Source organism: Lineus longissimus, chromosome 6 (genome assembly GCF_910592395.1).
Source record: "Lineus longissimus chromosome 6, tnLinLong1.2, whole genome shotgun sequence".
In the NCBI taxonomy this organism is placed as follows: domain Eukaryota; kingdom Metazoa; phylum Nemertea; class Pilidiophora; order Heteronemertea; family Lineidae; genus Lineus; species Lineus longissimus.
This window is the reverse complement of record NC_088313.1, coordinates 14438311-14464021: the sequence shown is the minus strand read 5'-3', so window position 1 is coordinate 14464021 and position 25711 is coordinate 14438311. Positions and strand designations below refer to the sequence as shown.

At 41.3% G+C, this 25711-nt stretch overlaps 1 protein-coding gene across 5 annotated transcripts; it reads right to left on the bottom strand.

The window, feature by feature from the left end:
- Nucleotides 1-876: 876 nt before the first annotated feature.
- On the bottom strand, nucleotides 877-25584 carry LOC135488950 (armadillo-like helical domain-containing protein 3). Of its 5 annotated transcripts, none has more exons than XM_064773944.1 (21): nucleotides 25507-25584; nucleotides 23800-23985; nucleotides 23461-23583; nucleotides 22983-23177; nucleotides 22516-22683; nucleotides 21978-22064; nucleotides 21339-21395; nucleotides 15442-15546; nucleotides 13132-13173; nucleotides 11026-11072; nucleotides 10423-10498; nucleotides 9960-10152; nucleotides 9396-9454; nucleotides 9149-9214; nucleotides 8963-9032; nucleotides 8688-8748; nucleotides 8114-8285; nucleotides 7389-7515; nucleotides 6562-6637; nucleotides 4282-4477; nucleotides 877-3711 (listed from the first exon to the last, which is right to left on the bottom strand). In XM_064773944.1, the coding sequence occupies exons 2-21, from the start codon at nucleotides 23938-23940 to the stop codon at nucleotides 3619-3621; spliced, it is 2154 nt and encodes a 717-aa protein (XP_064630014.1). In that variant the 5' UTR covers nucleotides 23941-23985; nucleotides 25507-25584; the 3' UTR covers nucleotides 877-3618. The 5 variants fall into 5 exon arrangements, with proteins under 5 accessions (XP_064630014.1, XP_064630015.1, XP_064630017.1 ...); XM_064773945.1 differs by lacking the exon at nucleotides 25507-25584 and adding an exon at nucleotides 24236-24312; XM_064773947.1 differs by lacking the exon at nucleotides 13132-13173.
- Between the last annotated feature and the right edge of the window lie 127 nt (nucleotides 25585-25711).

The following is a 25711-nucleotide window of genomic DNA, read 5'->3' as shown; positions in this document are numbered from 1 at the left end:
CTTCGTTCTCACTGTGCTCTCGAAGACGGGCTTGACCGATCAAATAATATTTGGATATGGAGTAGCTCGTGTACCTGGGTGTAACGTACTGCGCTGTGCACCAGCCACCAGTCGGCACAGTTTGGAGGGAGAATTATCCACGGCCTCTCAGAGGTCTGATGATTGACCGACTGTCTGCAGATATCTTTCCCCTAGTATGAATTCTCCAGCAACTCAAAGAGGACAAGACTAGTTAAAGGCTTTCCCTTTACTTTATTGCTGTCATACAATTGCTCCAGAGGTCTTCTAAATGAGTGTTGGTCTGGCCCTGTCGCTCCCTTTCTTCTTCTCTCTCTGATGATTGCCCCGAGGTCTGGTTCATATATGAGGGCCAATAAGGGCCAGCCAATTTGGGGGACTTGTGGCAGGATGCCTCGTCCCCACAAACAACTCACCAGGTTAACAATTGTTACCCTGGCGAGCTATAAGGGAACCAGTACATGGGACAGCATTTGGACCAGTCTGTCTTTGGTAGTCACTGTGCTTTTCATTTCAAGACATGCCCATGTATCTTAGGGTACATGAGCGTCCAAAGTATCTGCTGTGTTCAATATGGGCATTCAATGGTGGGGAAAATGTTTGAGAATGCTGTCTTCTGCTTCACCACTGAACCTTCGCCCATGACTCATGTCACTAGGCCTTCAGAGTTGTTCATTACCAATTCTCCAATCAGGGTTTAGGCCCTTGGTCTAAATAGAATAAACGGGTATGCTTGGGCACTTGCCCATTCGCAGGACCCTTCGTTGTCGTTACCTTTGTCCGTGGTCCCTGCCATGTTCGTGGTATGCCCGCTATTCAGTCAGATCCCGAGCGAGTCGGTCAAAAATGAAAACTCGATTTTGAGCATACCATAATTTATTATTCAAATAATTACATGATGACTGCATTCACGCACAATACAACAGAATCACTAATTGAGGACAATGACATTGGAACCAGCACAACTGTCCAAACAATTTGAAATTCTGATATCTTTTGTACTTTATACAGTTATTCCGTCACAAGTCCTAACATACAATATGTGACCAACCACGGCAAAATGACACCGGGACATAATAGAAGAAATTGATATACTCAGATTTCACAAAAGGCAGACAATTGTGAAATAAACAACCAGTCCGTCTCAACCTGTCAAGCTCGGAGCGACATGCGACTCATTTTGCCATGGTGGGTCACATATTTAGTACTGAAAAGACGAGAGCTGTATATATACACCATTCATCTGCAACTGTTTATATCATTGAACGTACAGTCGAACCTCTCTATTAAGGACACCCTCGAGACTGACAAGTGCTGTCCTTAATAGAGAGGTGTCCAGATTAGAGAGGTCAAATTGAATGGAAACAACCAATTTGGGACCAAAACTAGTGTCCTTAACAGAGAGGTTGTCCTTAATAGAGCGGGAGGTTCCACTGTGCATGTAAGTTGAACATCACCCAGAGGGTAACACCGCCAACTAAATTGAAGGCATTCTCAATTCGTTCACAGATCGTAACTTTGTTCTTTTCTGTCCCTTCACTGCAATGCAGTGCACCCGGTGGTGCCTGTTGTCAATGTGAATGTTTTATGTACAGTGTGATACAGAGTGTCATGATTTCCGTCTAATTATTACATGTAAGTATAACGTGACTGTAAAATAAGTCCTCATCTTCTGTGCTGTTTAAGCAATTCACCATGACTGTATCCATAACGAGTATAAAGAGGGTGTTAAAGAGCACAGATTTTTTTGGACGCCTCTCCCAAAGAATCCAAAGATCAATTCAACTTTTAACCCTCAGATTCCTGGAAAACGCTCATTTGGCACAGAAGTTTTCAAATTCATCTGGAGGAGGACCCCAACTCTCCAGGTTCTAAGACCACAGCACTTGGGCTGAACATTATACTGTGACAGTTCACGCATGCTTACACTGTGACTGTATAAATGAGTACATTTTATACCGTAATACTCTAACTTTCTAGACTGTATAAACAAGTACTTTCAAATACTGCGACTATTTAAACAACCACAACGTCATGTGACTGTATAAACAACCACAGCGTCATGTGACTGTATAAACAACCACAACGTCATGTGACTGTATAAACAATCACCGCGTCATGTGACTGTATAAACAACCACAACATCATGTGACTGTATAAACAACCGCAACGTCACATTGTGACTGTATAAACAAGTACTTTCAAATACTGTGACTGTTAACAACCACAACATTATACTGTGACAGTATAAGCATTGTTACACTCGGACTCTATAGACAAACAAGTAAATTTTTACACCGCCATGCTGTGAGTGTGACTGCATATTACAACGTCACTGCATAAACCACATAATCATACTGTGACTGCATAATCATACATGTACTTATACTGTGACTCTACATTACACAATGACTGTATAAACAAACAAATCATCATCGAACTGTAACTGTGAATCAATTAACACAACATTATACCTTGACAGTATGATTTCATGCTTACACTGTGAGTCTACGAACAAGTACATTTCATTCTGTTACACTGTGACTGAAAAAACGACAACATCATCTTGATGCAATTGCGTAAACAAACGCAACAATATGCTGTCTGCATACACATTTTTGACCGTTCTACTGTGACTGTATATTACACCATAACTGTATAAACAAACATTCTATTGCATGCTTACACCAGTTCATTTTTTACTGTTATATTGTGACTGTATAAACCACCATATCATCATACTGTGACTGTATAAACAATCACAACATCATGTGACTGTATAAACAACCACAACGTCACATTGTGACTGTATAAACAACCACAATGTCACATTGTGACTGTATAAACAACCACAACATCATCATGTGACTGTATAAACAACCATAACATCATACTGCAACTGTATAAACAAATAATGTACAATGATTGTTGTACTTATTATATGATTTTATAGTATTAGCACATACTAGTGACCTCACTAGACCATAATTCCAGACTAAATTTTAGTGACCTCACTAATGCATGATCCGACATTTTAAGGACCTCACTAATGCATGATCAGACATTTTTAGTGACCTCATTAATGCATGATCAGACATTTTTAGTGACGTCACTAATGCATGACCAGACATTTTAATGACCTCACTAACCAGCGAGTGCAACCATTTTGGACCAAACCATTTCGAAATTCTATTTCTAAGGGAAGCAGGCTTTTGAGAATGTACACGACTTTAACATAAATACTTTTTATACATTATTTTAAAAATATACCCAAAAAATCACAAGGAATTGGAGAATCCTGAGATCTCGCCTTTCTTCAAGAGACAAACCAAGTTCCCCAGCAGCGCTGTGCAAGGATAATATTTGTGATGCAATCGACCTCTGACACGGCCCCCCGTACGTTGGCAGTGACATTGTTACGTCATAAACGGTTATCTTTGCGCAGCGCTTTTTAAGCTCGATCTACACAACACACAGGTCTGTTTTCGGCAGACAGCGCCGCAATTCAGAGCCACATTTCAAAAGATGAGCTTATGTGCAAGAAATTCAAGCGGCGATCTTCTATTGGTCTCAATTTCCTTATATCACATCATCAGGTTATCAGGATATCGTCCCAAATTCTCTCAGAATGCTCTGCTGCTCTGCGCTGGTGACGTCTGTCGTTTTTCTCACATCAGAGATGATTGAGCGAACCTAGATATCAAAATAAAACAAAGCAAAAATAAGTTCCTGAATATCCAAGTGAGAACAATGATTTGTTGATTGAGTCTATCTATAAATGCATAAGCTTCTCAGATGCCCATGCAAATGTAGAGTATTGTCTGGCACCAAACCTAGATGCATATGTCAGGCACCAAATTAACAATTCATTACAAAGCATTACATGTCAGGCACTAAATCCTGGACGTCAAGTACAAACTATAAAACTATCCGACACTTCGTCTGGTACAAGTCCAAAAGCACATTTTCAGGGGTTTTATAAATGTATTTCAGAGGCCTGAGGACCATTTTCTAAACACAGCACCGCATCAACCAACAAGTGGAAACTGCGAAATACCATTTTGATTCAAATTTCAGAAGTAAGTAAGACGAAGATACGGCGTTGTGTGAAAAGCAGCAGTGATACGCACCGACGCCTTGGCGCCAACTCTGAGATAGTGGTAAATGTTATCTGGGATGGTTCTTTTGAAGGAAAGTCCAGGGATTCAAGAGGCAAATTTACCCTGGATTGGGTCAAGCACAAGACAACAAGAGCATACTTACTAACTGAGTAAAGAAGGCAGTTTCCTTTGGTTTTTCTGAATAACGCTCAAACTGATCTAGGTTCTCCTGCAGTTTTAGCGTGAGTGTATCATAGTTGCCGCGTACGACCTCAAGAACTTGTTCCTCAGTGAGTGAGGAGAGCTGGTGCTGGGAGGAATAAGAGTCCACCTTGGGGGTGAAGTGGTTGATGATTGCCCTGTGGGGAGAAAACATCATGTTTAGTCTATTTAGTACTGTTTACAACTTGTTCCTCCATGGGTGAGGAGAGCTGGTGCTGGGTGGAGTAAGAGTCCACCTTGGGGGTGAAGTGGTTGATGATTGCCCTGTGGGGAGAAAATATCATGTTTAGTCTATTTAGTACTGTTTACAACTTGTTCCTCCATGAGTGAGGAGAGCTGGTGCTGGGTGGAATAAGAGTTCACCTTGGGGGTGAAGTGGTTGATGATTGCCCTGTGGGGAGAAAATATAAAGCTGAAAATATTTTTGGCACTTGTGCACTGGAATCATTCTTATCTTATCATGGAGGCAATTTCATCTGAAGTGAATTTTCCTTGAGATGTCCTAAAAGCTTCATCGGATCTCTGAATGAACTAGATTGAGAAATCTGCTTAACAGCAAATTAAATGGGCCCCCGAGTATTGGATGGAGGGAGCATTGGGTTATCCTAGCGATAGTAAACTGTTGTATGGATTACATTATCCTAGCCAGAGAATGAGGGTGGAGACAGTTCTTGGTAAGTATAGTTCAGAGTGCATCACTCACTGGGTGAGGTAAAGTCTTGGGTTTGAAAGTCTTGGGGAAAGTGTTTGAGGCTTGTTTCTGTTAAAAACATTGTTGACACCATTCTCAGTTGCTGCTTTGCTGATCTTGGACAGTGTTTTATCAGTTCAGCTACTGAGGTAGGCCTAAAACACTTTCTCCAACACTTTGAAAACAGAAGACTTGATGTTACCCATTGTCTGTGTAAGGGGTGGGTCTGTAAAAAGACATGTTTGAGATGAAATTGAAATAGCATTGAGAATTAAAGATGCTTTCCCAATGCTTGACTGGTCCGGCAAGAGGCATTGCCAGGAAAACGTGACGTCATTTTGGCCATTCTTCTTACCGCACGCCCTCCCTCTCCGTAAAACTTGCAGACATGGTGTGAAGTGGGAGGGCGCACAATGGGAACCACACTGCCGCGATGTTAATAGTTTCTATTTATAGAATTCAGCGGCAGAGATTTTAATCACGGAAAAAGTAGATTAACTCGGCTAATCTCAATGGATTTTACCCAGGAATGTTTTCAAGGCGAGAGAAACATCTGATTTAAGTACTGCGCTTATTAGATTTCATGTTCATGCCGAAGATTGGCCTAAAACGTGGACGAAAAGAGTGCATTATCGAGTGTTGGTCACGTGATTGGACGAGAAACCTGAGCGAAAACAATACTAACTCCAGCTCCCAGAGAGGGAGGAGCTGGAGTCATAAAAATGCATCTAAAGCATCGAAATATTCTGAGTTTTGAAAAATCGTTTTGCGATAGTCCATGAATCGAATTGGGTTTCTTTATAATACCTCCATCGTCCCATCGCTCGACCAACTCCTGAGAATAATGATGTCATTATGACGGGGCGGAGCTTATGCTAATGTATCAGCGTCTCGCCTCTGCGCATGTCACAGCGCATGTCAGATTGAATCGCGACTTCGGCATGTTGGGAGAAGACGATCAGACGAATCTCAGCATAAAAGCGTCAATAACATCAAAATGAGCCGAAATTTTGAAAAGTCTTTAGTGACGTCCCTTGGATGGGGGTATGCTTGGTGGGTTTGGGGTGAAAGATTTTTGGTTTGTTCAGCTGTTTCAGAGAACACTCACACTAAAGTTTGGTAACAGATAGAATGCAGAATTCCAGCAATATCAATATGGTCCCCAGACTGTGTGGTCTGGGGCCCATAATGATTGATTTAAATTCAATTTGCGATACATCCTACTGATTTCACCTTAGATGTTTGCTTCAACCTCACCAGTTGACATCCTCAAGTTTCTGAACTTTCCTTTGTTTTAACCATTTGCAGCCAATTGTAGATTATGGAATAATTCCCCAAAATTGGGAACAAAATTGGGGTATGATTACAGAATCCCGGTCTAATGCTTCAAGGGTATTTAGGACTTTGTCAGGAATTCTGCAACTCGGCCAATATTCAGTTGGGCAATTATACAATTTATCAAATATCCCACAGACTATTCAAACAAGTACAGAATAATGAACCTAAAACCCTCTTTTAATCTTGCCTTACCTAACATTTCCTAAGTAATTGGTTAGCTTGGCCGCCGAGTCCTTCCATTCTCCGTCAATCGTGGTGTAGCGCAAAGCTAGAAGAGTACAGAGAGAAACGAAATTTTGAATATCACAATATAACATATTATAACATTCCAAAGAACCTCTCTATCAACATATTATAACATATTATAACATTCTGAAGAACCTATTCAATAACCTATTATAACATATTATAACATTCTGAAGAACCTCTCTATTAACATATTATAACATATTATAACATTCTGAAGAACCTCTCCAATAACCTATTATAACATATTATAACATTCCGAAGAACCTCTCTATCAACATATTATAACATATTATAACATTCTGAAGAACCTATTCAATAACCTATTATAACATATTATAACATTCTGAAGAACCTCTCTATTAACATATTATAACATATTATAACATTCTGAAGAACCTCTCCAATAACCTATTATAACATATTATAACATTCCGAAGAACCTCTCCAATAACCTTTTTGCTACCGCAGGGTTTTGGCAGTGTACCCTACCCCTGGCCCACTACGCTCCGTTTTTGCCGGGCGGCCTGGATCTCAACTTGGTTTTGGAAAAGTTTCTTTGTAAAATAGCAAGCATTACCCGATCTTAGGGACGAGGATTTCATTGAGTTGAGTGCAGTGCTGCCAAGTCGCTTTCATACGTGTACATGTAACCAACAACAAACTTACAGGGACTATGGTAAACGATAGAAATTGTTGAAAATTAAGAATACTGCTGGCAAGGAGTATGCGGTGTACGGGCTCGTATGTGGGCGGCTTATGTGGAAACTCACCCATCGAGTACAGGTTATCGAATACTTGATGCATTCGTATGATTTCGTAGTAGAGTTCGTCGTAACTGCTTGGACTGGGCAGGAACGTGTCGCCGTACGTGATGAACAAATTGAAAATATTCACAACCTGAAAAGGACAGGATTGTGAATACATGTAGACGACAGAAACAATGAATACATGAATATGGTATGTATCAGATCAGTGTCTTGGGATTTACTCAAAATCAAAAGTTCATTGAATTTTTTGTGTCACTAAGTATAAATGATTATCAATTGGCATTTATGTTTTTCTCATGACCACATTTACATTTTTCTTACAACCACATTTATGTCTTTCTTACAACTACTTTTATATTTTGCTTACAACTGCATTTATGTTTTTTACAACCTCATTTTTACAAGTCTTTCTCCAACCCCATTTACATTTTTCTTATAACCCCATTTACATTTTTCTTATAACCCCATTTACATTTTTCTTATAACCCCATTGACATTTTTCTTATAACCCCATTTACATTTTTCTTATAACCCCATTAACATTTTTCTTATAACGCCATTTACATTTTTCTAATAACCCCATTTACATTTTTCTAATAACCCATTTACATTATTCTTATAACTCCATTTACATTATTCTTATAACCCATTTACATTTTTCTCAACCCCATTTATGTTTTTCTGATGACCACAATCCTTTTCTACAATCGCATTAATGTTTTTCTTACCTGTATCGCTAGAGGGAATAGATTATGTTTCTTCATAATATGCGACTCATTGGACATGAGGAACTTTAGGAGGTTGATGAGGACAGTCCAGAGCTCCTTCCAACCGTACTGCAGCCGAACTCGACACCGCTTCTGGTAACACAACACGCGATGGGCGACTCCTAGCACCTGCCTGCAGGACGGAAAAAGATACAAATTATTTTCATACCCCCCTGGGACGGAATGGTAGTCTTCTTCAGCTCTGCACTTGAAGGCGTTAGTCTCCAGAAAGTATTCTCCTCCAAGGTGGGATGATTGGTTTACGTGCCACTACAGTTAGGCGCCAATTGAGTTTATATGCCTAGCGACTCTGACTTAAGCCAGAGGTACAGTCCACGCAAGCTACTCATGTCTCCCACAAGGTGGGGTCTTTGGCTTGCCCTGGCATAGACACCAGATACAAGGAACCTCACTTAGTTTTAGGTCTCATTTGAAAGACTGTGAACGGCAAGGAATTTTAGTTCCTTGTCAGTCCCAAAGGTGTCCTTAGGAGAGAGGTCCTACTGCCCGATGCCCCTCATACTAGAATACTTACATATACAATTCCATTGGCAAATTTTTCATCATGTGGCTCATCACAAATTCTACCATTAAATCTGCAATAAGAAAGAATGAGGTCACACTGGGCAAAAAGCTATGGGAATTTTCAGGAATATTTTGCTCAGTTCAGTTAACAAATTCAATATCATTAGTTGACTAAACTTCACACACATGTATGAGACAGCTTCAAGGACCTTGGGCAACTCTGACTATATCGTTATCTGGTGAAAATCAACCTAGGAAGATGGTCACACATCTACTCTAACTCACCTAATAGAGCACACGCCAGAGGTCTGGAAGGAGGTCGCACATCCACTTTTACTTTTCTATGTCTCATTGGCTGAAAAGGAGAAAAGAAAAACTTGATAATATAGATGACTCTGGGAAATCCAGGAATTCCCGGAAAACTTTCAGCTATGTTACACACACCAAGTTAAAAAGATTTTCTCAACTTACCAATTTATGAATTGGCACACGGAAGTTCATGTTGACATCATGCATCAGGCTGTTGGCGTACTGGTCCTGGAAGGGAAATAACAACAAGAAAGACTGAAGAGGTTATGATTGAAACATCATATTATTATAGTAATTGAAGAGTTTAATCGCAATCAAGCAATATTAAGTACCATATCCAACAATTAGGAGTCAACCTAGCAGAGCGGTACATAAAATGACACTACGGTATGCTAATTAACCAACCTACCTCTGTTATACACGTCAGTATGATTAAACAGAGTTTGGCATTCTTAAATCTTGTTGTGTCTGAAAAATAAGAAACAAAATGCTAAATATGTATATATAAAGGCAAGGTAAGTAAGTATTTTTCTTTAATTTTCTTGACTAGCATATCAGCGCCTGTACCTAGTTGACTACACTACTTTGGTATAAAGCTAAGAACATGTAGATGGAACCAATGGTCGTATCTACCATGATCCATTATCGATCTATGGCTAGAATCTATCATAAATATTTTGACGCGACATCAAAGAACTTACATGTATATCAAAATTGGTGAACTATTCTTATTTTCCTGAATTCTGAAGACCGTTTCTCAGGCCTTATTGGCTGTTGCATCTAGCGCACCCAGTTAGATGCCAGTATGGCCTGTGTGCTCCGCCTCCATGGTTGCCTTTCCCGGCTGACAAGGCCAGACCTCCCGGTTTGATTTCAGAGTTTTCTCCCCTAGACTGGTTGCCCAACAGGTCTAAGGAGGTCAGTCTCCCCCAGAATAGCCACACGGATTCACCCTCCATCGGGAATACTGTACCTTTCGTGTCCTGCATGACTATAGACGTATACTCAATGAAAGTGACGAGAAGGTTTGTGGGTTGACTAGCTGGTTCTGTGACGATGTTCGGGTCGAATGTTGGTGGGTTCGCGCCACTGGATCCATCCGGGGTTGGCGGCTTGGGTAACGTTGGTGACAACGGGGGCGTGGCTGGTGTGGATGGTGTGTGTGACTGCAGGAAGAATACAGTAAATCAACCCATTCAAAAATTCATTCTGACCACAACCGCTCCAGGAAATGATGACTTTGTGCAGGATATGCTATCAAAATGTATGTGTCAAACACGGGGCGTCATGATGACGCTACTTGCAACAGTTCATCTGGAGCTTGTGCTGCGTCGTTTATCATGACATTTCTCCAATGGTGCGAAATCCCTGTGAAAATTACGATGGAAAATCGTCGAATCTCTTCGATTGAGGTGAAGATGAGGTTTGGTACTCACGTGCGTTAAAGTTGTGATGAAGTTCCTGTTGAGGTGGACAGCTTCATAAAGTGCCAGTAATATGGAATCATTCGCCCTAGAAATAAATCGAGAGCAAATCAGCGGAACCTCCCTAAGTGGCCACCCCATTATCAAGGACACCCTCTCAATCAAGAACACCGCATTTGGTCCCGGTGGAGAAAAGCTACCAGTTGAGATCACTGGTACCAAAGTCGTACTGGTACCAAAGTCGTACCGGTACCCCAGTGTCAAAACCCTGGAGCTAGTTCTTAGTTCCTTATACCTCCACCAGATGGAGTTAGTGTCCAAATAGCCATGACCTACATAATAACGATATATCTTATTTCCTGCAATCGATAACAATGCGGGTGTCTACAAAACCAAGACCCAAGACCCAAGACCCAAGACCCAAGACCCAAGACCCAAGACCTACAAAACCAAGACCCAAGACCCAAGATGTTGATGGGTCTTGGTTTTGTAGATCTTGGTTTTGTCGGTGGGGGTCTTGGTTTTGTAGGTCTTCGGTCTTGGGTCTTGGTTTTGTAGGTCTTGGGTCTTGGGTCTTGGTTTTGTAGACACCCATAACAATGCTACATGACTTACTTCACAGCCTCGACTGAACTCTCTTCACCCACAAACATACTTCCAACCTGTAAAACAAACAAATAAACAAATGAACAAATAAATGAATAAACAAATAAACTACTACTGACTGTTTTTGAACATGATATCGCCACCAGATACTAGTAGAGTGGAAGCCCTCTTAGTGGACACCCCCATGTAAGGGACACCTCTATATGAGGGACACTCCATGTATTAAGGACACTCTCTCTATCAAGATCACTCTCTTTATTATGGATACCCTCTCTAATAAGGATATTGGTTTTGGTTCAAAACCTGACATATCCACTAAAATTAACCTCTATAATCAGGACACCTCTCTATTAGGGACGTCATTGATCAGTCTAAATGGTGTCCTTAATAGAGAGGTTCTAGAAAAGCTGCAGTATTCAACACGTCCGTCAACATTTAATCATAAATGTGGGTTCCCACGAATAGAATTTTCAATTACAAGTGTGCAGGAAAGGGTTAAGTAAGAATTATTGAAACAATTAACTGTAAAAATTATCAACTTATTACAATAACATGACACCTTGCTGTCCCTTGTTATAAAATCAACACCACCACCTGTGGCAATCAGGTAATAGAGTAACCATGCCACCTTTTATCAAGAATGCACATTACCCACTTTTTATCAAAAAGTGAGGAAAAAATTATAAAACAAAGGGAAAAATAATTAAAACGTTCCATTAGAATTTAATTTACACATAACAAGTTATTATAATGAAAATAATTTTGGAATTCAATTGCTGAATTTATCACAATAGTTGCAAATAAAATCTGGAATTTTCGTTTTCTCTCCCATGAACAATATGGTGTACTGATCAAATAGAAACGATTGTTGGCAGATATAGAATGATCCTTCACAAGGTCCATGTGAGATGATGAATAGGCCAATCATGTGACTACATGAGACGTACCACCTTCATTGTTACGCAATGGTGCGCTGCCTACTGATTCCATGGCCAAAGGATCTTTTATCAATAAAAGTATAATCTGTCAAGATGGTTTCTGAGAAGATATCTGCATTTAAAATATATCCACAAAAATATGATTACTTTGAAGAGCTTCACACTAAATGATGTCAAACCTCAAGACAAATTGATGTCACAGAGAGCAGAATTTAGTCTGAGATCTGGTTACCAAAGCCAGGAGTGCAGAGCGCTACCAGATAGTAAAAAATTCTTGGCTCTTCACAGAGTTCTTCAAATAAGACATAAAAACCGAGGTTCCTTGTATCAACATGTAGTGTCCACGCCAAGGCAAGCAAAAGATCCACTCAACTCTACCTCTGGTCGAAGACTGTGGCACAAGGCATATAAACCCGACTGCTGCACGCGTAACCATAGTGGCAAGTAAACATGCTCATCACAAAGGAGCAACACTCGATGGAAAATAACACCACCAAGTGCTGAAGAAGAAGAAGAAAGAGAACACTATTCATCCAGTGAGACTGAGACCAAGAGGTGGGAGAGTTTCTGTGTGATGAGATGAATTTGAACCCTTCAAAAGTGCGCAAAAGATTTTCAGGAAATCATCATGCCCATTAACCAAAACAGACACCGAGCCAAATTTAAAAAGAAACTTGAAATAACTTCTGTACCAAATTGCATGAAGGAAAATTTGAAGAAATTCTTGCTAAAATGTATTAAACAGCAAGCTCAAAATATTAAACAGCGCTTTATAGAAAATGATAAATCCTCAAAAGACAGTAACTGCATAAAAACAGTGGTTGAAAAACTACTGAGCAACCCACAAAACAAGTAATATTTCCTTGTTCAGAAACTCTCTTTAGTCAGACAAGTCAAACCTTGATCATTGTATTTTTGACACTATCCATGACGTCACGCAATACTCAATTTGTCACGTGAGAAAAAGTATACCGGACCTGAAAATGCCTTTTTTGCATGGCGAGCGCTGTCAGTGGCAAGTCTCGTATTTTTAAAGTTTGGCTTTATTCACTGCGTCATGCATTCTCACAACCTATTTATAGCTTCAGTCACCGGGAAATTTTCTGAACAAGGCCAGGAGAAATGGAAACCACAAATAAGTGAACCAAAATAAGAGTGTCGCTGTCTCCGTACTCACTGGTTCGTCCTCCACAGTCAAAGGAATAAACATCACATAAAACTGAAGAGGGGTGAAATTAAAACAAATGAGGAACCGGCGTTAAGATAAATGCCAGTGGCGGCGCCACAATTGATCGTACCTTCTGACGCCATGACGTCACTTTCTGGTCTGTTGACGTCGCATGAGGTCAATCACGGGAAACCATTGCGTACATTTTTGCACAGGATTTCAACAACAGAAAACGTGCCCAATAACTGGCATCGCGCATATTTTCCGCAAAATTATCTTAAGAAACTGATAGCTCAATAGATTTAAAACAGGAAGATGCAAACGTCGCCGAAATCGGTCGAAAATAAGCGATCGTTTTCGAGCTCAGAAATAATATGATAATGCATTGGAAATGGAGAGTTTTGGTATGATCGATTGCAGCGCCACGCGGCGGATAAATCGCGTCGGTTCCTCATTGCCGGTTCACCAGTTAAAACTTCATCATGTTGAAATGTCCTTGGAATATGACAGTCAAATACTCCTTCCTATTAGAATCTGTAACCTACATTCTACCATCAAAATTAGGCCATGGGAATTATTAATCCTGTTTACCGTCCACCTCCCGCATGGGTTCTGAGCGAACATGAAATATTTCATTATTTTTTTAAAAATCTATTTATTTTATTGTTGCCATCATTTTTTTATTTAAATAATCTTTCCAGTGGTTCATCTTTACCCTAAATGATTGAAAAACACAATAAAAACTTAGCAGGGTAGGCTCTTCATCATAATAATGACATTTTTTCAATGCCTCATGTTGATGACCGACCTGATTTCCATTTACTGGAACTTGCTGAATCCCATGTTTTGACCAGTAAATCAGACTGTAAACCGATAATGAATAATGAATGAAATGGCCAGGGCCATTGTGCTCACCTCATGTGGAGGAAAGATGGATAAAGAGCATGGTATTGTGTCATGTAGTGTTAGGTTTGATGTAGGTCCAAGCAATTACAATTTCCCCAAAATGGCCAATTTACAGTACATTCGACCTCTGTGACCTTGAAAAGTAGGTCAAATCAAAGAAGACCCGGGTGACACATTGAATGGTTGTTAGAATTAGATGTACCTATGATATAAAATTGGTGCCAATCGGGCAAGTCATTACTAGGAATAATGGCATTTTGAAGAATTTAGGATTTGGCCCCCTCCCTGGAGGCCAAACGGCAAATCAGATCGCACCAAACTTCAGTACCTGAGATCACCTGACCAAGGGGTACATGTGTACTTAATTTGTGATCAATAGTCATTGCAGTTAAGAAACGTGCCATAGTTACGGCCTAACGGCGAATTTACGCCATTTGACCTCTGTGACCTTGACAAGAAGGTCAAATTAAAAACCTGTGTGACATATACTGTATGGTGGTTAGATGTACCCATGATATCAAATTGGTGGCAATCGGGCAAGAAGTTAAGGAATAATCACATTTTTAAGGTTTTTGGATTTTGCCCCCTGGTGGTCAAGTGGTGAATCATATTGGACCAAACTTCGGTCCCTGAGATCACCTGACTAAGGGGTAAATGTGTACCAAATTTGGTATCAATAGTCATTGCAGTTTAGAAACGTGCCATCGTTACATCCTAACGGCCAATTTACACCATTTGACCTCTGTGACCTTGAAAAGGAGGTCAACTCAAAAACCCGGAGGATATATGATGCACCTTTGCTAGAAGTACCTACCATATTTTTTTCAAAATTTCCCGACTACTATTAAGGGAGATATTGCATATTTTCACTTTTAATGTTTGGCCCCCTGGTGGCGAAACCATGAAACGAATCGGACCGAAACTTGGTCTCCAAGGTGTCATTACATAAGGGTACATGTGTACCAAGTTTCAACTCAATAGCTCTAACAGTTACGAAACGTGCCCTGCTAACGGACGACGGACGACGACGCCGACGACGACGACGACGCCGACGACGACGACGACGACGACGACGGACGACGGACGCCACGGTATGGGATAAGCTCACCTCTGCTAAGAGGTGAGCTAAAAATGAAAAAAAGCCTCATCATCTTTTTAAATCACTCGGACGGTAAACAGGATTAATCATTCCTATGGCCTTAATGTTATTTTTTGCCCTCTATATGATGTTCGAATTTTTTTAGTTCGTCAGGGCAATGAAAACGTAGTTACAATCCAACCTTGCGTCAGGAATTGGCGGAGGCACACAATGAATTGGGACGAGGCTGGGCGGTGAATTAGGTGAAATGTTAGTGTGTAGGAAGAGCGTGATATACTGTGAAACATTTGAGAAAAGAGGGTGTGTCAACTCACCATGCTTGTGATCGCTGAGAAGAACCCGCCCTGCGGTTCCGAGTTCTTGATGTGGTAGAGACGATTGAATTCGGTCAGAGCACCGGAAACCACTTGAGCAAATCCCTGAAAAAATGGCGGCAGAATTGTTAGCAAAACATTCTAAACTCCTACGCTGCGGGTGACGTACATAGCTCGTCATGTGCACGGTCCCATATCGTGTGGGTGGCGTGCATGACACATCATGCCCATCTAACATATTCACCAGCACTTGGTCGCACCCTCTCTAGACATGCAAAACGCACTCCGGGATAGTTGGTAGTTAGTTGCATCCTAATAGCATAGGTGGCGAAACTTTTTTCTTCATATACAGACGGTTGAATTTGGTCAGAGCAGCAGTCACTAAGGGACTCCAACCTTGAGTCTCTACAACAAAAACTACTAAACAGAATCGGTCGATCTTTATATCATTCTTCTTCTAGAAAGATTCCTCATCTAGTATCAATGGTTTTAACCCCCTGGTAGTGGAAGTATCAGGTTGCGTTTTTTCTGGACCACCCTGTATAACATGCCGTGCTATTGAAAGGATGGACAGCTAAAAACCCACTTCTGCGCCCGTTTGTCAAAGTCAACCTGACTTCACCCTATGCATGTTCTGAGTTCATTTTAGTACATTTAGGAATAACCACATTCTGGCTGTTTTTCTTGTGATGCACACAATTTCTCAGGCAACACTGCTCGGTAAATTCTGTCAGTTGGCCAACTTCCTATGTCAAGTGGTCTATCTTCACTGTGACATAGATTTTTATCTTGGGGGCGTTAAATCCAAACAACATGATATGGGAAGGTAGCTGTGGTTATTTTACCAGTCATGTCAGCTACCCAAAGAGTCTCTGAGGATAGGCATTTCTTTCAAATATTACCCACAATTTAACACTTTCAAGGATTATGCAGTTTTGGTCCTGACAGTTGATTTGAAACACTTCTGCAACTGTGTTAGCACAAGTGAATAGACCAAGTTATTGAAATCTATCAATTTCAATGGAGACTTGGATTATACTACGGTACATGTATGTGATGGGTTGTGTTGACGCTAGACTTATACGCCCAGTGGACACTCCTTCGCCCCTGGAAAAGTGCCGTCATGACATCATAACTCAGGATATTCAGTCCATTTGTTAATTGACTACCGCAAGGAAATGTGATTTGTCAACAAAAGACTCCGACAACATAGATTTTCTAAAGTTTTGGAAAAACTTTCCCAGGTTGCCCTGCTCAGCAGGTTGTCAGGCCAGCTTTATTCTCGGCAAGCTGGGGAACTGATTCATCAGGGTGTGTAGGTTACAGAATGGCCAAGATCTTTGAGGAATTGTGGGACGCCGTTGTGGTGAAGCACGACGTATCAGAAGTCACAAGGTTAGTCGAGAAAATCAGTGTAAACTTCCGGGACAGCAGAAGGAGAACTGTCCTACACTATGCCGCACACTACAACAAGAAATCAATGATTGAACATTTAGTAGGTTTAGGGGCGGACATTAATGCAAGTGATCGTTCCCATTGGACACCATTACACCATGCCCTGTCGAGCCACACAACTGGATTCATGATGCAGACTGCCCTGCGAGACAATTTTCCACTACTCTCCGATGATTGCCGGGCCAGGCTTCTTGAAGGTAATGAAACCTTATCGCTGGTAATGAAGAATATAGTCGAGAAGGAAAAAATACAGCTGGTCGACTGTTTGTTAAAATTAGGAGCAGACGTAAACGCAAAGTATAAATTAAACGTGACATCCATACATGAGGCGATTCGAGTGGAAAGCGTCCCTGCAGTGAAGGCGCTGGCGAAGCTTGGATTATACAGAGAACAAACTTTCGGGAATGAGGAGTTATTAATCACTGCCCGTACAGCTCTGTTCTTGGCAATGGAACAGGGACAGAAAGACGTGATGAAACATTTAATTCTCTCAGGAGCAGACGTTAATGCTTGCTATATTACTGTTCCACCAGTGCATGCTGCAATACAATCAAGAAACACTGATATTGTAGAAACTCTGCTTGAAAACGGGGCAGATACGAACACTTGCACTATTTATAACATGACATTAGTTAACCATGCTGCAGTAGATAAGTTTCATGATTTTGGTATTTTTACATGTTTAGCACAGCTTGGAGCTGATTTCAACAAACCCTTTACCATATCTCATGCAATACATGAAGCAGTTCTGTTGGACAAACCTGACATACTCAACTGTCTGGTCAGGCATGGGGTTGACGTCAGATACAAGTGGGTTACAAATCAGCCACCAATAATGACAGCGCTGATAGAAAACGAAATGGCGATGCTGTCCCACTTGGGGCAATGTGGGGCAGACGTGAACGCCAAATATGACGAAAGGATTGGTACGATGATTCTTGCAGCTAGAAACAGTAATCGAGAAATGGTAAAGGGACTTGTTGAACTTGGCTTCAGAGCTGATGATGAAATTGTCGTGCTCGGTGTGACAGCCTTGACACACTTGCTCCGTAACAGCTACTCGTACATACAACGACATGACTTCAACACATTGCTCTCATCTCTGGCATGGTTGCTCACAATTGGGGCCGACATAAACACTACATTTGACAGATTCCTTATCATACATGACACAGTGGTTCGAGGTGATGCAGACATGGCTGCGTTATTGGTCAACTTGGGTGCAAATCTGAATATGACAGCAAGCAGAGGTGAGAATATCCTCCGCCAATTCCTCCTGCAAAAGCTCCTCAAATCAAAGCAGCACGATGAAAGTATGGTTAAAATTTTGGTGGAATTTTGGGCCGATGTGAATTCAGAGTTGGAATTGGTAAGACCACTCTTTCTAGCTGTAGAGCGTTCAGACACGGTGATGGTGCAGACCCTATGCCGTCTTGGGGCAAGCATGAGTGCAGTCATGATCAAGGGGATAGGGGAGCCGGTGAAATGCGCGTGCACTTTAGATACACCAGATATTCTAGAATATCTGATCCAACATGGTGCGAAACCAAACGTGGAACAAATCGTTGGTACGGAAGCTTTAATGGTGGCGCTACAACTCGACGACACCAAGATGGTTGAGTGTTTGCTTAAGTGCGGGGCGAATCCACGACTGGGATCAGATTATTTGAGACTGAATGCCGTTAGCACGGCGATACATATGAACAACAGCGAAGCACTGTTGTCACTGCTTAAGGCAGGCTTCCCTCTCCCCGCTCGAATACTGTACGGCAACATACAACATCTTTTTAATGAGAATGCAAGACAAATTGCTGACAGACTTGGGGTCATCATTCCCACAGAGCCATTTCTATCATATACACTGCTAACAGACGCGATCAGTCTAAATGTTAGTTCAGATATATTTTACATGCTGCTCACGCTTGGTATGAATAGAGAATGTGGGCATAATGTTACTCATAAGCCACTGTACGCTGCAAAAACTTTAACCTTGACGCACACCTTCTCCAATCTCCATGCAGCTTGCCACCGTGGAGAACTGGAGATAGTCCGGTTGTTGATTATCGACGGGAGTGATGTCGATGAACTCAATTCATCTGGTGAAGTACCATTTGAATTGCTGCCACTCGCACCATATGTCGACTATCACACACTGCACGAGACGAGAACTGCCAAGAAAGTGATCGTCGAGGTCGGCAATGATTTCATACCGATCCTGCTCCACCTAAGTATGGAGGCCTTGCTCAACACCCCAGGTATAGGAAACGTACGGAGCATACCTCATCCAAAGAGTACTGAAATCGACAAACAAGTTCGCTTGGCGATGATGCAGATTGGCACAGAGACCAATTTATTCTCCAAGATAGTGAACTGTGGAAGTGCGGGAGAGGGCGCGAAGGTTGGCTTACCAGATGAAATGGATTTCCTCATTGAGATAGCCACACTTACAAGCACAGAACAACACAAAATAAAAGGAGCCGGGCATGACTATGTTTACTACTCTGACGAAACACAGCACAGACTCAAGGAGGGGAGCAAAGACTTTCACCTTGATTTTTTCAGAAAATTTCACTTTGCTCCTCATTCAAGATGCTACTTTGACGGAAGTTCCTTGACGCTTAGACAGCCCGCCAGTGAGCTAATCAAAGACTCGAACAGGAAGGCAACGTCACCCATTGAGATGAAATGGCAGGCACAGTTTGAAGAAACTTGTCACGTCACGATTTCGGTGGATGCTGTGCCAAGTCTTCATGTTGAGGGCAAGTGGCTAGAAGGCGGAATCAACCGTACGTGGCTCCTGAGTCACGAGGAACTGCGACAGTGTGGCTACTACCTCGTTCCCAAGCCACCCCATGCAAGCGGCGAGTTGGCCAAGCAGTACACCCACGAACAGCTCCAGTCCCTGTGGAAAATATCCTTTCCTCACCTTGAAACTTTGCACATGCAGCATCTAGAAAGTCGAGTGAAGGACGTCTATGTCCTGGCGAAATGTCTACGGAACCCAGACGTCTGTCGGATCATGATAACAGACAAGGGCTCATGGCCAAAGAACGTTAGCAAGTACATCACCAGCTACATGCTCAAGATGATCTTCTTCAAAAATGTCGAATACTTCCTAGGATCCAACCTGAGTCTCGGCCAAATGGTGTGCCAAGTGTTTGACGAGGTTGAGGAGAGTCTGTTGCAGGGATTCATCCCGTTGTACTTCATGCCAAAGGTGAGTGCGTTGGCCGGACACAAGCTCGACCTTCCAAAGTGTGCCAAGGTCGCAAGTTATATGAAGAGGTTTGTGCATGCGCTGTACTTGCGCGACTGTCAACATGAATTGGATGCGGCAGGAGATGTAGATGAAGTCATCATTTATCAGCGTGAACCAGCATCCGTATACAGATACATCGAGATCTGTCGACCAGAAGAGATGCCAGAGTTAAAGCACTGGGATGGAGAATAATCACCTGGCCAACAGCAAAACCTGCCAACCCAAAAAATTAGCAAATAGTATTTCAACTGGACTTGGGAGTATGTTATTTTCAGCTAAATTTTCCAAATTTAGGCGTATTCTAGTGATTTTTACCAACATCAAATGTGCACTCCTAATGCATTTTCCTTTGCAGAATACAGCAGTCAAGGAGTACTATTTTCATAAACGTTGGTCAAAAAGAGTACTAAGACTGGTAAGAGTACTAAGACTAGTAAGAGTACTCTAGTCTAAAAGTGTACTTGTTCGCAGGGCTGTAACGCACCCTCTCTCAGAAATCATGAGATGCCACATAGCCTAGAGGTACACACTGCTGGTTTGATCTTGGGGAGAACCCAGAGATTGTGCATTGCTCTTGAAAGACCTGAGATTAAAAGTTTGTAAACTGTTCCAGGTAGTCAACCCCTTCAATGGTATTCAACCATGAGCTACACCCTTTAACTAATCGGTTATGCTGACTGCCTGGGTGAAAACTGGTTTTAGTCTATCATTGACTAGTATTGTATAGGTGAGACACACCAAAGACCTTCAGGTGTGTCTGATATTCTGTTCAAGAGGCAGAAGACCTTCGCACCTAATGCTGTGCAGAGCAATAAAAGAATGCAACATTTCATTTTTTAAAAGAGGGAGTTGTTATTCCATGTATTCTTGTGAAAGAAAGAGTAGTGTGGGAACTGACATAACTTTCACTGCAATAAAAAGCACTGGTTTGTAAAATGACGAATATCTCTTTTTGCGTTTACTCCTTAAAGGACCACTGGCATTATTAAGGGCAATATTACCCAGCTGTCGGCAGCCCAGTCACATCCTATTCAACATAAGTAGTTTCCATCAACAAATTGCACAAAAAAGTAAAAGGCCGCCCACTCCTTTAAACAGTCAATCCTACCGCAGCACCCAGCTGTGCCCGCTTCGGAGCCTGAAGATGATATGACTTTCTCCAATGATGAATATTGATACTTACATTTAAAGCTAATTCGTCGTCTAATATTGATAACTTGACTATATACGGGTTGGCAGACTGAAACAGAAATAGACAGCGTTAGAGTTGATATCCAATTTGTCTGTGCTATCATTAATTCTAATGTACTAGGTGTCAGGAGCATCATAGCCTTGTGGTCAACACTGCTGGCTCACATGCAGTAGCGCCCAGTTTATTATTATCATCCGGTGTCTTTACCAGGCCAAGCAAAAAACCCTACCAAGTGAGAAACATAAACAGCTTGTGTGGACTCTACTTCTGACTAAAGATGGCGTCACTATGATTATGAACCCAATTGGTGCCAAACCATGGCACACAAAAACGATCATTCCACCTTGGAGGATCAAATATTCCATGGAGAATAGCACAAGTGTAGAGTGAATGCAGAAGAAGAAGTACTGGATGTCAAAATAAACACGATACACTTTTGAAATTAAATTGCACCAAAATTGCCATTTTATAGATCATCATCAATTCAAGCATAACATGGCTAAGATATGTCAATTTTATGAAATATCGGTCTGAGCAAAAAGTATCATGTTTATTTTGACACCTAGTAGTTTATAGGGTTCTAAAACAGTTCTAATACAGTGGTACAGTGGTAGAAATCGCATGTCCTACCTCGTATTTCCTATACTGCACTAGAATGGTGAGCAATAAGACGGCATCATGTCCATGCGTCTGTCTCCCGATTGGGCTCGCGAGTAACTGAAAAGTAAAAAGTTTATCATGTATAATGACACATCAGTGGCAGATCCAGAAATTTGGGAAAGGGGTTGAGCACAATTTATAGTGCTAAATATGCATTTTCCGGACATGTGAAGACAACGATTAAACCATTAAACTATTTATTTGCTCGGAAGAGACGCACTAAAGAATTGTTGCTCTCTGACAAAAAGGGGAACAACGGCCCCACGTATCAAAATCCTTTCCCCCATGATATATACATATGACTTTCACGCTGTAACGTCACACAAGACGTCAGATCACAACACAGTTGTCAATATCACCGAGATGACGGGGGCTTCAAACTACAGGAAGAGCTAGCAACAGGAATACTCAACCTTAGGTTCACGACTCAACGAGATGGACACCTTAACCACAAAACCAAGCATCAGGATTGGTCAGCTAATCGTAGCAAAACATAATCGTCACTCACCTGAACAATAGCTTCAAATACACTGTTTATCATGATGTACTCCAACATGGTATTCTGACTGACATTGTCCGTGGCCGTCACAAGGGATAGGAGCAACTTCAGCGAGAGGTTTTTCAGGATGGCTGGGTACTCACCAGTCAGAAAGTTATGTAGACACTCCACTAAGTTCTGAAATTGAATAATTAAACTTTTTAACATGCATAACTCGTCGATGGTCACGTTAATAAATTAATACTAATTTAAAACCTTGAACTTTTGAAGGCTAAATTCCATGCTTACTTTCTAATTTGTATATTACCCATACTAGGGACCCTAGTACCGTGTATAAAGAAATATTGCCCGTTTTTTTATTTCTTTGCTAATTGGTTAAACTTTAGAGAAGAGATGCACTATTATAATTACAAAAGTCGAACACAACCGAAATGTGACGTCATAGACGATAATTGAATTGTTCAACTTGATCTCACCTGCATTCGCGCCTCAGCACAGTCGAATCCCACCAATATATTGATGACGTCAAACCCGTAGTTTCCTGTCGGCAATGATTTCTTAAACATGCCGCGGATGAGGCCCATCAGTGTCTGAATGGCGTTAGCCGTTCGAATGTGGTTCTCGGATTGTAGCGTTTTCACACATTTGTAGAACAACGTGTTGATAATTTCCTGAAATTCGACAGAAACGAAAGTTGACCACCAACACAAAAACTGAAATTTCTGAAATTGAGAGTATTAGTGAATGTACCGTTTTTTCGATTTTTTTGAAGGTAGAGGACCCAACCCCACTGTAAGTGTTGTTTTTAACGCTGAAGCCTAATGAGCGGCTGCCGGGGGTATTTTGGGCAAAAAAAGTTAGGCAGATCTACGTCGGATGGCGCTGAAAGTGTTAGTGTTAGAGAGTAGCACTTATGAGAAGATCCTTCAGTCTGCTTGGAGAACGTACACATACCTTTAAGTTCATAAGCTGGTCGCCATCCAAGCCATCGAACTCTTTCTCGATGAACTGGGCATTAACACGGAGGAGGAAGAACTCGTCCCAGAAGTTTGGGTTACCAACTGACGGATCCTCTCCCTGAAAATATATTTAGGAGTTTTTGTGTTTTCACATATAGGTCACTGGTGGCGAAACTGACAAATGCTGTCCTAAATCGAGCGGTGTCTTGATTACAAAGGTCAAAATCAATATGGAAATGACCAACTTTGGACCAAATGATGTGTCCTTAGAGAGGGTGTCTACTAAGGGAGGCCCCACTCTAATTTGAGCATATTTTTGTGTGTTTGTACCCACCTTAAACAACGCATCATAAAACAGGACCACTTTCTCTTTAAGTGGTTTCTTCGACGCGCTTAACTTGCGTATCAGGTTCGGGTGGTCGTGTCCGGTCGCTGGCGGTGATTGGCTCATGTTGGCGTGCTCAGGTACAGGCATGGGGGCAGCAATCACGGTACATCAGGAAGGTTCGAGACAAGGCCACTGAAATAGGGAGATATACCACCATAAATATCATATCGTAAAATTGTAAAATTCAGTATGGAGGATTTGGTAAACCTGGAAATATTAATACATGCTGGCAGGATTTTTGGATGAGGGCTAATATGCATAATGAATTAATACTAAATATATACAGTTGAACCAACCTCTTTTTTAAAGTAGCATTTATGAATAAGGGGTGACGCCTAATCAATTGGGTCCATTAATAAATACAATAGAAGTTAAAACCAACCTCTCCATTAAAGAACTGTTTTGGCTGACACTGTCCTTAAATAGAGAGTGTCATTATGATGCACTAAACAAGGGCAGACATATGTAGTGACCTTGGCTTAGTTCACAATGTAGGGCAATGTTGTTTTAAGGCAAGACAAAAATGAACCTTGGCCTTACACTTACCCGGTAATCATAAAATGTGACCTAGTCAACTGTTAGAATCAAGTTCATCCTGCTGCTATAATACAATTCAATAATGATACTACTTGAGCTTGACTAACCTAGATAGGCCCTACTCCATTTCATGAAGAAATGGCCCCAGGATCTTTCGTGATTTTGCACAGAAAATTAATTTTCCAGAGAACAGCCTCCCAGATTTTAATTCAATTGGGAATTAACTTCATTTTAAGGAGTGTGAATTGCTTGAGGATTTCAAAGTATAGCCAAAATGGTGGTGTCGAAGGCCAACACTTGTATCCTCAAAATGTGATCAGCAGGCCTTCTTGCCATTATGTTAGTGCAAGGCATTCTGGGTGCATGGATGAACTAAAACTGCAGAATTATTTTGGCAACCAATTCGATCAGTCTGAAACAATTGAACACTCTTTCTGACAACACTTCAGAACTTGGGTCCCGGATATGACGTTGGTACGGTTTGCACGTAAACTGACAAATACTCAAACGCGTATCTCATTCAAAGGAAACATTGCATTGCATTGCACTCAACTTCCAACCTCGTCACTCGTGTCCACCTGATTATGGCATGCACGATTTGCAGACAAGCACAACGCAGTATTTTCTTTGATTGAATGAGATATGTGTTAGAGGTCGTGTAAACCATACCATCATCATATCCGGGAACTGGGACCAAAGTTCCGTATAATGGTAAAATGCAAATGGCAATGCTATGGTCCTGTGGACATATGTCTGCTTCAAAAGTAAGTTCCTGCATGCACTGGCCACTGCATTCAACTCAGATCAGTACATGACATGTATTTCACCAAAATTAACATTACCCGCAAGCTTGCATTCAGGTGAACGCTCAGTGAAATGTACGGTGCTTGGTATGAAACAATCACCCTGTACAAAATATGAAACAATCACCCTGTACAAAATGTACACGGGCGTGTACATTTGACACGGGTCACAATATTTGACAAGGTCTGGATTTCAGCAAAGTTTGAGAACAAATTGCATCATAGATGACCGATTAAAAAGTACTTGCGCACAAATAAAATATATATTGATGTATAACGAACATATAATTCACGATGAAAATGTGATTCTTACCAAATAAAGATGATTTTGAGGCGGAATTTGTTGTCAAAATTCCAGCCAATTTAACCGGAAGTAAATTTTACAGTCGGCTGTTCCGCACTCTGCAAAAGCTGGCCGTCAAAAATAAAAATTGGAAAAAACTATTGAAACCGAAATGTTTCAAATTCTCTAAAATTCTCTAAAATTGATATAAGTCATTTGATGACAAGGGGATATT